General features: G+C 34.4%; 1 protein-coding gene across 1 annotated transcript; it reads left to right on the top strand.

Annotated features, from left to right (window-relative positions):
* Positions 1–1,053: 1,053 nt before the first annotated feature.
* Positions 1,054–3,397, top strand: LOC124926951. Its single transcript, XM_047467286.1, has 3 exons — positions 1,054–1,576; positions 1,655–2,002; positions 2,507–3,397. Exons 1-3 carry the CDS (start codon positions 1,130–1,132, stop codon positions 3,101–3,103), a joined length of 1,392 nt encoding a protein of 463 aa, XP_047323242.1. The 5' UTR covers positions 1,054–1,129; the 3' UTR covers positions 3,104–3,397.
* The last annotated feature ends 10,424 nt before the right edge of the window (positions 3,398–13,821 follow it).

The following is a 13,821-nucleotide window of genomic DNA, read 5'->3' as shown; positions in this document are numbered from 1 at the left end:
TAGGAATAATTAATGTTTTCATTATATATTGTGATTTTTTTTTTGTTTTCTTAAGGAACATTTATTAAAATAAAAGTAAGTGATGCTTTATATTCATTTCAAAAAAATAAAGCAAGTCTTAATGTGTGTTCTTCCAATACACATTGACCAATTCATATCCTTTTATCTTCCATTTCTTGTGTTTGAATCACATTGTAAAGTGACATTTGATTAATATATTAATTTGTCAAGAATTTGGATGAAAAATAAGTTATCTGGGTCTTAATTATCTTTTTTATTTAAAATTTAATTTTATAAAAATAAATTAAAGATATGTTTACATTACCCACAAATAAACTATCAAATAGTTGAAAAACTAATATGATAAAATACATGAGTTTTGAGTAAATATTCTCAATAATTTTAAATGTAATTTTTATTTAATTTTTTAATAAAAAATAATGTAAAAATATTTTAGTATTTTTATTTTAAATAAAGTGATTTGAAAGTCATAACAATAGCAATAGTATAAAAAATAATTTTTAAAAATCATAAAAAAAAACAAAAATATCTCAATATCAAAGGAACATACTTTTTTTTTATTAATAAATAATACCATATAATATTCACCAAAAATAAAATAAACAATTGAGATAATATCTAGATATCAAATTATTTAAACAATATCTAACCATCATACATTTTTTTTTAGCCATTTATATACATATATTCAATTATGTTTTATAGAAATAGAGCATGTCATTCATATATATATATATATATATATATATATATATATATAATATAAAAATAAGACAAACTTTTCACACATATCATTTATTCTTTAAAAATAGGTTAGCATGATAGTTCACATTATTTGACGTAAACATGATAGTTCAATGGATTGCAATTTTCCAAACAATATTATCATATTGTTTCACTTTTGACTTTATTGTTATTTTAAAATAGAGACATTATTATTATTATAAAAAAATAAATAAAGAATGCTATAGTAGTTGGAATTAAGGTGTGGTATAAGAATAGAATGTAGAAGAAATATATGAGTGGATATTAAGCTTAAAATCCTTGTCTAGATTATATCAAACGCCAATACTCTGTTTCCTTTTCCGGTCGGATCCAGCATTTCAATATGGACAAAAAACAGGGTTTTTTCTCGGCGCTGAAGGATGAAGTTGTAAGAGGCCTATCGCCGGGAAGGTCCCGTGGCCGGAGTCCTTCCCGGAGTGTCTCACCCGGATCCGGTCTTCTCCGGAGGAGGAGAGGCGGCGGCCACCACGCGCCGCCTCCTGACATTTTGATTTCAAGATCGGGTATTTTGAGGCAGCCTGAGACACTGTCTCCATTGATGGAAGGCCCGGATCCAGACGGAATCGATGGTGTAGATTCCAAGATGGAAAAGTTAGGATTTTGGATGAAGGGTCAGCTTTGTAGAGCTCCTTCTGGGTCTTCTTCTTCTTCTTCTTATGAGAGATCTGATCTGAGATTACTTCTTGGCGTTCTGGGTGCGCCGTTGGCTCCGGTGCATGTTAGCAACAATGATCCATTACCTCATCTTAGTATCAAAGACACTCCGATTGTTAGTCTTTTTTCTCTTAATCTCTTGTGTTTATTTGTAAATCTGCAGTAAGATAATCCAAGTATATGTAAATTTCAGGAAACATCTTCTGCCCAATACATATTGCAACAGTATACAGCTGCTTGTGGTGGACAAAAGCTTCAAAACACTGTGGTTAATGCTTATGCAATGGGGAAGGTTAAGATGTTAGCATTTGATATTGAGACACCAACTAAGGTCATTAAAAACAAGAACTCATCTAAGACAGCAGAATCAGGTGGATTTGTGCTTTGGCAGATGAATCCAGATATGTGGTATGTTGAACTTGCTCTTGGTGGAAGTAAGGTTCATGCTGGCTGTAATGGGAAGCTTGTTTGGAGGCATACACCATGGCTTGGTGCTCATGCTGCCAAGGGACCTGTTAGACCTTTACGCAGAGCACTTCAGGTTATTCGAAATCTAGAAGCTATTTTGATTTGGAGTTTTATGATCTAGGTTGACTTTGTAGTGTTTCTTGAAGATCATGATGGAGTCTAAAATTGGGAAATTATCAGTCTATCAATTTAACATGGATTGATTCATGGTTCAGTTGTTTAATAAACACTATACAAACACAATTTGTTTATTAGAACTTAGAAGTCTTAATCGGTGAACAATTCAAGTGGTAAGAGTCTTGAAGTAGAGACTAGGGTTTTAGATTCGATACTCACTTAAAAACAAGTTGATTGAAGTGAGGTCTGTGCTCTAATAGCCTCATTGAGGAAAAACACCCTGGTCTCCAAAAATGGTAATGGAGATTACTATATTAATGTGAACTTTAACATTTAAAACAAACATTCTCTTATAATTTAGGATTATGAATGAGGATTGATTTGTTGGAGGATCTATGGGGCGATAGCACCGCGTTGTTTTGATTCTTGAATTTCTTTCTAATATTTAATTTCCTTGCAGGGTTTGGATCCTAAAACGACAGCAAGCATGTTTGCGAACGCTAGATGCATTGGAGAGAAGAAAATAAACGACGAGGATTGCTTTATTTTGAAGCTTTGCGCAGATCCTCAAACTCTAAAGGCCAGGAGCGAAGGTCCAGCCGAGATCATAAGACATGTTTTATTCGGCTATTTCAGCCAGAAAACCGGGCTTCTAGTCCATTTAGAAGACTCACATTTAACACGCATCCAAACCAATGGTGGGGATGCTGTTTACTGGGAAACGACAATAAACTCATTCATAGAAGATTATAGACCAGTTGAAGGTATCATGATTGCCCACTCGGGTCGTTCAGTGGTGACCCTTTTCAGATTCGGTGAAACTGCAATGAGCCATACGAAAACCAGAATGGAAGAGGCTTGGACAATTGAAGAAGTGGCATTTAATGTTCCTGGTTTGTCGAATGATTGTTTTATTCCTCCTGCTGAAGTGCGATTAGGTTCCATTAGTGAAGCTTGCGAGCTTCCTCGAGGAGAAAGGGTAAGAATTCCCGCGGGTTATAGAGCTAGAGTTGCTGATAGAAATGTCAATGGGGTCGTTTTGAAAATGGATATTTAACTCAACTGACAAATGTGTAGTGATTTGCGATAGACTTGGAATTAATAGTAGCATTTTGGGTTAGACAGGCTTCAACCGTGTACATAGAAAGAATGTTGCGAATCGGCTTCTTGGATGGATCAATAATCATAAATTTCATCATACTATGATTAGAAGTTTCATTATATATGTAGAAAATATTTCAATGTGTAAAATGTCATTATACTATGTTGTTGTTACATGCTGTGGAACATAGAGACTTCATTCTTGTGCCAAATGTTCTTCATTATTATAAGATATACCCCCATTAAACTTTATCTGCACAATTTTTTGGTTTTTATTTTGATGTGGTAGGTTATAGTATTCGGGTGTGACACAAATACTATTTCTGCTCTATACCTGGTCATCTACCTTAAGGTCGAAAACTACAAGACTTTTTATAATTATCATCCCTAGTTGGCATAAGAATGTCGTTATTGAGATTAATTGACAATTTGTTTTGTGTAATTATTTCACTGTAGGATGTTTTTGGTATTTTGAGATTGTATAATTGTTTGTTCTAAAAAATTAGGTGTAATTTATCATTTGGGGTTATTAGCTTGTACAACCCTCATCCCTAATAAGCCATTTCAAATCATGAAAAAATAAAAATAATTTAGTAGCTTATCTCCTCTCAACTAGTCCCAAACTTAGTATATATATAATAATTTAGTATATATACAATGGGAGGTGCTTTTCTCACCTATTTTAATATTCTCGATCCCATTCTCGTTCCTAAATTAACTCCAAAATTACTTATTTATCTATATCACTTTTATATATTTATCTTTTTTATTTTATTTTATTTAATTATTAAGTTTATTTTATTAAATATAATTAATTAATTAATTTTTAATATATTTTTTAACTTTATTTATTTAATTAAAAATACAAAATATTATTATTTTTATATTATAATTATTTAAAATATATTAAATATTGAAATGTGTACTAATTTAATGAAATATAAATATTTAATATTTAATATTTTATTATATTAATTATATATATTTTTTAAAATATTATAAAAATTAATTTTTTTTATAAATAAAATTATCAAACAAATAAATAAGATAAAGTCTTTAATATATTATATATTAATAATTAATCAAATTAAATATATTTTAAACAATTATAATATAAAAATAAAAATATTTTATATTTTTAATTAAATAAATAAAATAGAAAAAAATATTAAATATTAATTAATTATATTTAATAATAAAAAAATTTAATAATTAAATAAAATAAATAAGAAAGATAAATATATAAAAATGATAAGAATAAATAAATAATTTTAAAATTAATTAAGGAATGGAACGGATAAAAATATAGGGTTGAGAAAAACAATTTGCATATATAATTCCTAAATTCTCACCATCTCAATAAATATATCAATAGGTGCACTCATTTGTTTTATTTTAATAATATTTTTAGTGTAAGAGGTGTCAATTTATTGTTAACTTTTTTCAACGTCATCTAATTTACTATATATATAATTATTTCAAAAATATAGTTATATATTAAGTTTAATATTATTATATAATTTTTTAGCATTAATATTTATATATATATTTTTTAATTTGTATTTACATTTATATATATATATATATATATATTATAATATATGATCAAATAAATAATAATTTGTGTTTGTATATAATTAAATATTTATCTAAATATTTTAAGTGTATAAATTAATACATAATAATTTTATAAAATTTTAGTTAAATATTTTTTTACTGTATATCAGTTAAAATATAGTTATATAACAATGTTAATATATTTTCTAAAATACAAAAATGATATTTATCTTTAATTTCATTTTAAAAAAGAACTCTGAACAACTTACAACCTTATTAGCGTCCAATCAAAATAATTTTTTCGTCATTTAGTATGTATAGTCAGCATTTTCTAATTATATTTTTTCTAGTTTAAAAATGACATGATAGTTGGAAGGAGAAAGAAAATATTAGTGGACAAAAGGAAAATAATTTACTATTTAATGGATCAGAGCAAAAATTCAAAGACATTAAGATTAAAATGCAAAAAATAACCAAAGAATGGGGGAAATTTGATGAAATGGCCCCATGACAGGGGAAATTCCAAAAAAGGCCCGCGCCGGCTAATGTTGGAAAAAAAATGCCCTTTTGTCCTGCGAAATGTCAGAAATACTCCTCGGGCGCCAAATTTTACGCTCATTGACGCGAATTACCATTCACGCGTTTCATTTAAAAACGCGTGAGTTCATTAACGCGTTTTAGATAAAACGCGTGAATGGTAATTCACATTTTTTAATTTACGTGAATTGACATTCACGATTTTCATCTTATAAGCGTCAATATACTCACGTGTTTTTAGATGAAACGCGTGAATGGCGATTCGCGTCATTCGTCGTATATATAACTTTTTGGCCCTAATTTTAAACAAACCCCCCCGATTCTCCCTCCCACCCCGACTTCCAAAACCACGTCTTCTCAACTGCCGATTTTCCATTCCGACTTCGTTCAAGATCATCGATCAACCTCGTTCATCATCATCGTTCCTCGTCCAACATCATCGACTTTCCACCGTCTCTTCGACATCATCATCTTTCCACTGTCTCTTCGACATATTCCGGTGAGTTTAGGGCTTAAGGGTTAAGGTTAGGTTTTGATGTATATTATACCGTTTATATTGATTGATATTGATGTATTTAGGGTTTAGGGTTTGGTTCTGGTTTCGTTTATGTGTGTAAATGCTTTTAGGGTATATGACGAGTATTATATTAGTGTTCTTATTCTACATGCATGCATTTCACGTTTATTCATTCATTTCTCGGTTAAGAAATGGCATTTTCGTGTTTGTTATGTTCTTGTGAAGAAATGACATTTTCGTGTATTCTTTGACTGTGTAGGCTTAAGTTTTAACTTTTACTGCTTTACTGCACCTTAATAGAATGCCAATGAGGCAGAATGAGTTGTTATATTAAAAAATGACACATCATATGCTTAATGTATTTAGAACGGTCAATTTGCAAGCATTTATCAATGGTTAATTCTATTAGTGATTTTGGATTATTAAAAACTAATAAGACAACTAGTTTTAACATGATTTTGGTTGCAGTATGATGTGCAGTATGAAACTGGGAAACTTAGACCTTATTTGAAATAGTTTGCCAATAGTTTAGGTAATTATAATTTTCTCGATTTGCTTACTCCCATGTTGTTCCTTGTTTTGTAGATGGAGTCCACTATAATACCCGAGTTTGCTGGGAGGGTATCTTGGAAAACCAATATGGGAAATATTGCGGCCAAGTTTGCGAAAATGAATTTAACTGAAAGGGTAGAGGAAACCCAATTCAGATTCTTATTCAAAGGGCACCCGTTACTGCGGTTCTCAAGAACGATTATACACCACATGCTCCTCAGGAAGTCCAACTCAAATTCTATGGAGATGAAGTTCCTTGTGAATGGAGAAGAGCTGTGCTTCGGGATGAGGGAGTTTGCATTGGTTATAGGTCTCAATTTTGGGAGATTCCCTACGAAGGAAACGATTTTCAATCAGGTTGAAGAATCTCTAACTTTGGTTCTTAAATATTTTAAAAGTATTCCACTTCTTAGAATAGCAGACCTTCATTCAAAATTCCTATCCTGCTCTGATAGGGAAGATGCATGGAAATTGGGGCTAGTATACCTTGTTTCCCATTATCTCTTTGCCCTTGACCTGAAGAGGATAATAAATACGAAACTCTTAAGCATGGTCGATGACATCGACACCTTCCTCAATTTTCCATGGGGAAAGGTGTCCTTTAGAGCAACTATGAAGGATTTGACCAAGGACCTTAATCGCTACAGGTTGCTATATCTGGAGAAGAAGAATGTCGCCTCGGGGAAGAAGAACAAAGACAAAGATGTCGATGTTTCTTATACCGTATATGGGTTCACACTAGCCTTACAAGTGTGGACCTATGAGGTAATCCAAACGTTTGTCCCCAATCTTGCAATTAAAACGACGCTTCAAACGCAAGAGCCTGTCTGCCCAAGGATAATACAGTACAAATCAAAGAGGAAGAGCACCGCCTCTAATCTTCACACTGCCCTGCAAAGCAAGATTGTTAAGAAAATGGAATTGTCTGAAGAAGAGAAGATCTTATATGCTGGGGATGACTTTGAAGATATGGGAGGTAATGTTTATGATGTATTTTTTGATCTTGACTATAGAGAGAGGAAATTTGGAGATATTGACGATGAAGTTCCTCATAAAAAATCTGTCATGAGGAAGAAAAGACAAATTACTCCTGCCAAAGCCAAACCTTCCACGAGAAGAAGAACCCGTAACCCTACCCCCAGCACCAGCACCAGCACCAGTAGCTCTTATTCTGTCGAGAGCGCCACGAGTAGAAAAGACAAAGACGAAGAATCCTCTCCCCCGACTCCAACAACAACAACTCCCCAGGATAGATATAGATTTGATGAACTTTCGAAGGAGCTAAATGAATTCAAAACTGAAATGAGAACTGAAATAATTCTCATTAAACATATGTTAAACCAACTACAACAAGAGTTTGGCATATTATCAGCCAAATTAGGGGAGGAACAGAGAAGGAGAAGATTTAATGTGGAAGATTTAACAGAGAAAAAGAAGGAGAATGAGGTAGACAAGGACGAGGAAGATTTTGAGGTGAACACTGAGCATATGTTGAATGATGATAAATTTGAGGTATTTCTTGCATTTGGCATTTCTTGCATTTGCTACATTTCTTGCATTTGGTCTAATTAAAGACTTTTGTGTTTTTTGTAGGATGGACAGGAAGACATTGTTGGGCTCTTGGAGAAATACAATGTTGGGCTTTTGGAGGAGAATGAAGATGAAGATCATGATTTGTTGCCCGAACAAAATATTGAGGTATGCATTTCTTGCATTTCTTGCATTTCTTGAATTTGGTCTAATTAAAGACTTTTGTGTTTTTTGTAGGATGGACAGGAAGACATTGTTGGGCTCTTGGAGAAAGACAATGTTGGGCTTTTGGAGAAGAATGAAGATGAACATCATGATTTGTTGACCGAACAAAATATTGAGGTATGTATTTCTTGCATTTGGTCTAATTAAAGACTTTTGTGTTTTTTGTAGGATGGGCAGAAAGACAATATTGTGCTAATTTTGGAGAAAGACAATATTGGGCTTGTGGAGGAGAATAAAGATGAGGTATGTATTTCTTGCATTTGGTGCATTTCTTGCATTTGGTGCATTTCTTGCATTTGGTATATTTCTTGTATTTGGTGCATTTCTTGCATTTGGTTCATTTCTCGCAGTTTGCCTATTTCTTGCATTTGGTCTAATTAAAGACTTTTGTGTTTTTTGTAGGATGAGCTAGTGGAGAAAAACAATGTTGGGCTTGTGTAGGAGAAGACATATGAAGATCGTGATAATAATATTGAGGTATGCATTTCTTGCATTTGGTGCATTTCTTGCATTTGGTGCAATTCTCGCAGTTTGTCTATTTCTTGCATTTGGACTAATTAAAGGCTTTTGTATTTTTTGTAGGATGGGCTTTTGGAGATAGACAATGTTGTGCCTGTGGAGGAGAAGACAAATGAAGATCGTGATAATAATATCGAGGTATGTATTTCTTGCATTTGGTGCATTTCTTGCATTTGGTGCATTTGGTGCATTTCTTGCATTTGGTGCATTTGGACTAATTAAAGACTTTTGTGTTTTTTGTAGGATGGGCTTTTGTTGAAGATGTTGAGGAGGCTGATGTGGTTGATGGGAAATCCGATGTTGGGAATGTTGAGGAAGTTGTGGAAGAGAAGGTGGAAGAGAAGGTGGAGGATAATGTGGAGGATATTGAGGTATGTATATTGCATTTCTTGTATTTGGCCTATTTCTTGAGTCGCGGTTCGACCTAATTCAATGATTTCTTTGTAGGTGGACGATGATTTCGTTGTGCAGAAGGGTAAGAATGTGGTGCAGAGGGGTAGGAAGGTGGTGTAGAGGGGTAGGAAGGTGAAGCAGAGGGGTAGGAAGGTGGTGCAGAAGAAGGTGGACGATCATTTCGTTGTGCAGAAGAAGGAAGAGAAGAAGGAGGACAAGTAGATAGATGAGGATGTGGTGGAATTGGAAGATGCATCCCATATCCAATTTAAGAGAAAGAGGACGATGTTGAAAGCTCTACGTAGTCCCTACATCGTCCCTCGTCCAAGAAAGAAGACGATTGTTGTCGATCCTATGTCGAAGTGTAATTAGAAACTAAAGACAGAGTTCAATAAAGAATTTGCGAAAGGGGCTGCATTTAAGAAGATCCACCTCTCTGATGGCACTGTAGACCATGTATTCTTCACTACAATTATGAGGTTACATAGGTGGCTAACTGATGTGGAGATGAATGTCGGATGTTCTCTGCTAAGAGCAAGAGCATCCGCCTACCTTAAGGCGTACCCGTCAGATTTCACCATCTTAGATTTCCAATTTGACCCTTTGGTTAATATGTCCTATGACGATTTTGTTTCTGACTCGGCTGATCCTTCTAAACCAGCTGGACATATTTTCGATGAAACCATTTACCACTACTACTGGGGTAGAGAAGATAAACATATGCTTAGTTGGAGCGTTGTTGATGATATTTACTTCCCCCTCAACCTCAACAACCTACACTAGGTATTGTGTGTTATTCGATTGCAAGAATGGAGAATTGATGTTTATGATTGCGATCAGACAATTTACAATGACGACGAATTTGGAAAATTCATGAAAGCCATTTGTGAGATGATGCCTCCCTTCCTTCATAAAGCAATGTCTAAACTTGAAATGGCCAGGTATCCTAACATGAGAATTGAGACTTTTAGATTTCAGAGAATCCCACATCCTGAAGTACCAAAAGCAGAATGGAGTGGGGACTGTGACATGTTTGTATTAATGTATTTAGAGTACCTGACTGCTAATCTTGGTCTAAAAAATTGTATATCAGGAAATATCCTATTATATAGAGAAAAGTGGGCAGTTAGGTTGTTCCACCAGATTTTAGAGCCATGAAGTTGTAAATACTGAATTATTGTTTTAACATGTTGTGTAAATACTGAATTATTGTTGTAACATGTTGTGTAAATACTGAATTATTGTTTATCATCATCATTATAGCCATGAATGTTGTAATAGGTATCATAAAAATGTAGAGTAATATGCGTATGCGTGAGTTAAGACTCACGCGTATTACAATATGTGTGAGTTATCACTCATGCATATTCGAATATGACTAACGCATATTGTAATACGCGTGAGTCTTAACTCACGCGTATTACAAAATCAATCACGCGTATTATAAAATCAATATCGCGTATTACAAAATAAATCACGCGTATTACAATATGCGTGAGTTTAACATTGTGTAATATATGTGCGTGAGTCACTGTATGTCATTAGCATGGCCAACCTGTAATAAAAAACATAGACACTATTCATGTAATTGAAAACTAACAATCTGTATACAACTTTCAAATCAAATACCATAGACAATATTCATGTAATTGAAAACCAATAATCTGTATACAACTTTTAAATAAAAAACCATAGATAATATTCATGTAATTGAAAACCAACAATCTGTATACAACTTTCAAATCAAAATCCATAGACAAAATTCATGTTTGTGGATGAGATGTTGGCTGAGATGATGGCTGAGATGATGATGCTCTTGCAGCTCTTGTAGTAGAGGGTGCAGGCATCATTGATTTTCATGTTGCCCTGTTATGACCTTGACCACCACAATAGCTACATCTTCTCGGTACCTTACGAATTTCACATTGGGATGACCTACGCTTTGTTTGAGGTCACCCTTTCTTAACCTTAATAGGTGGTTTAAGGCACACTCGTTGCTTGACATGTTCTGGAATATCCCAATACTCCTCATGACAAACTGGATAGCATGTTTCCGCATATGCATTGATCCACAAATCACTTGAGTAATACCTGAAAGATAACAATTGAACATGTGAGAAGTAAAGTTAGTTAGATAGATTCAATAGCAAATAAAGTAACCTTGAGCAGAACTCATAGGCATCCAATCTATGGGTATGGGAAGTAGCCAGGGCATGAGTACAAGGAAGACCAGATACATCAAATACCCTACAACTACAACTCATTCCTTTCAAGTCAACTTTATAATCAGATTCACCGTCATGGACATAAAACTCGAATCGGTTAAGTGGATGGACGTTATATAATCTGGCCTTCTTAGCTTGATCACGTAAGAACTTTTCATAATAAGGAGATAAACGTTCATTGTGATTGGACACTTTTTCTCTTCTACTATTAAACCAATCTTGTAATGTGAATCTTAAATAATCAGCTAAGATTGATATTAGATACTTTCTAGCTTCTCTACTTTGACTATTGAAGCTCTCAGCGTAATTGCTTGTCATTTGATTGTATCGTTTACCAGGAACAAAGGCACGACTTCATCTCTCAAACCCAATATCTGCCAAATACATGGCAATACGAGGGTCCTTAGCATTGATCTTGTCAAAATGCTAATTAAGCTTCAAGATTGTGCATGCTTGAGAAGCAAAACCAAACTCGGCGTGGCATTGGTCGGTTTTGAATTTGGCCATAATATTCATCTTGATGTGCACGCACCCTGGTCAGCTTCTGGAAAAACAGCACACATGGCATTGACGATGCTTGGATGTCTAACGGATACGAACACGAGATCATCAACCAATCCAATTGCAACTCTAAGTTTTTGCATGAAATAAGTCCAGGAGTTGTTATTCTCTAAATCAACAACGTCGAATGCAACATGATAGAGCTGTTCATTCGCATCTAATGCTATCGCCACCAATAGCTGACCTCCAACCTTGTGTTTAAGAAAACTGGCATCGACGCACAATACTGGACGACAACAGTTTTTTGAAACCCCTAATTGAGCAGCCTAAGGACATGAACATATACCTGAAATGACTGTGCTCACCCGTCTGAATGTCTGTTATGGTACCCGGATTGTTCTTCTCCAACATGTTCAGGTATGATGGCAATTTACCATAAGAATCTTCTACAGTTCCTCGCACCGCCATTAGAGCCTTTTCTCTAGGCCTCCAAGCCTTATTATAAGACAACTTTATTCCAAAAGTTGTCTGTATGTCTTCCATTATTTTCTTGGGCATGTGGTCATGGTGATGGTCAATGTACTTGCTCTTCATGCATTCCCCAAAAACCCATGCTGGTGCTTGTCTTTGATTCTCTTGCCTCGTCACAATTGAACATGTATGATCTTTTACGAATTTACGAATCTCAAACATTTCCGAGGAATTTACTCTGACAGCACGCAGTCTCCACTTGCAATTCTTATCCAAACATTTCACAACCCAAAGTTCTTTTTTTGACTTCACCACTTTGAATTCAAAATGATTAGTCATCGCATATTTATATAACCTCAGTTGAAGTTCTTTTTTATTCTCAAACAAAGAACTAACTTCCAATCCGATTCCAGTACTTACTGCCTAATGTATAGGATTTTCACTACATGGTATGTTACTAGCAACTCATTCACTACAGCTTGGTTGAGTACGAACAACAACATTGTTTTGTTGTGTACTAGGAACCCAAGCACTGCTTGGATTTGGATTGGTACTAGGAACCCAATCAGAACTACTAGGTTGGGTAATAGGAACCCAATCATCATCATCATCATCCCCCACATTCAAACGCAAATGTTCATCTTCAATGTCATTTTCAAAGAAAACCTCACGCTGCTTCGGGAAGACGTCGGGGTCATCAATTTCTGGAACCGCTACACTTTCTTGAGTTGGTAGTGACTTTTCTATTAAGGATACACACAATGGAGTGCGGTTGTGGACTGAAACTGCTTCATATAAAAATAACTCCACATCCACATCTTTTTTATATTAGTTATATAAGAAAATTTGGCAATCATGCTAGGAGCATTATACTTGGATTGAAGCAATAAATCATATCTAGATTTGTCAACATCGGTAGTAGAATAAATTAGATCAACTAATTGGCCACAAGTAGAATTTTGGGGAACAATCATACCGTTGTTTGACTTTGCAGAAAAATGAGTAAGATCATCCGTAGTTTTCCACTCTCCATCAAAGTAAAGAAGTACAGGTACTTGAGCTGCAATTGAAAACAGTTCAACAACATCACAAGAATTGAAAAAAGTTCAACAACATTACCATAACCGATGAGGAATTTGCTGGTAGAGTTTCAGGAAATCCAATGCAGCAACTTTTCCATAAGTTTGCTTCAATGAATCTAATGGGATAAGAGCTCCCAATCCAATAGGTTCATTGAAGCAAACTTGTGGTTAATTCTTGGCACATTGTATCTCCACGAAACATACCAGCAAACACTTCCTTAGTGCTTAATTCGCGTGAGTGGGAAACAATAAGCGTGAGTGAAATATGCGTGAGTGAGCTACACTATGCCAGCAAACCCTAAACCTTAATACTATAATAACAACATAGTATTGATTCAAATTCATTCGAATACAACCTAGCTAAACTATAATTTAACTAACCTAGTGTTCATAATCACTAAAAACCATAAAATAAACATACCCATTTTGAGAACGAAGAGTAGTGGGTCACGAATTCAAACGGAGAGGTCTCGTGGTGTCGTCGTAGTCGTCAACTGCTGTTGCTCGTGGTCGAGTTCTTTAGGGGAGTACGGTTTGAGGGTCGAGTCGGAGTGGCGAAAGCGAG

This window comes from Impatiens glandulifera, chromosome 2 (assembly GCF_907164915.1).
Source record: "Impatiens glandulifera chromosome 2, dImpGla2.1, whole genome shotgun sequence".
In the NCBI taxonomy this organism is placed as follows: domain Eukaryota; kingdom Viridiplantae; phylum Streptophyta; class Magnoliopsida; order Ericales; family Balsaminaceae; genus Impatiens; species Impatiens glandulifera.
Note: the sequence above shows the minus strand (reverse complement) of the source record. Positions and strands in the feature narration are given on the sequence as shown.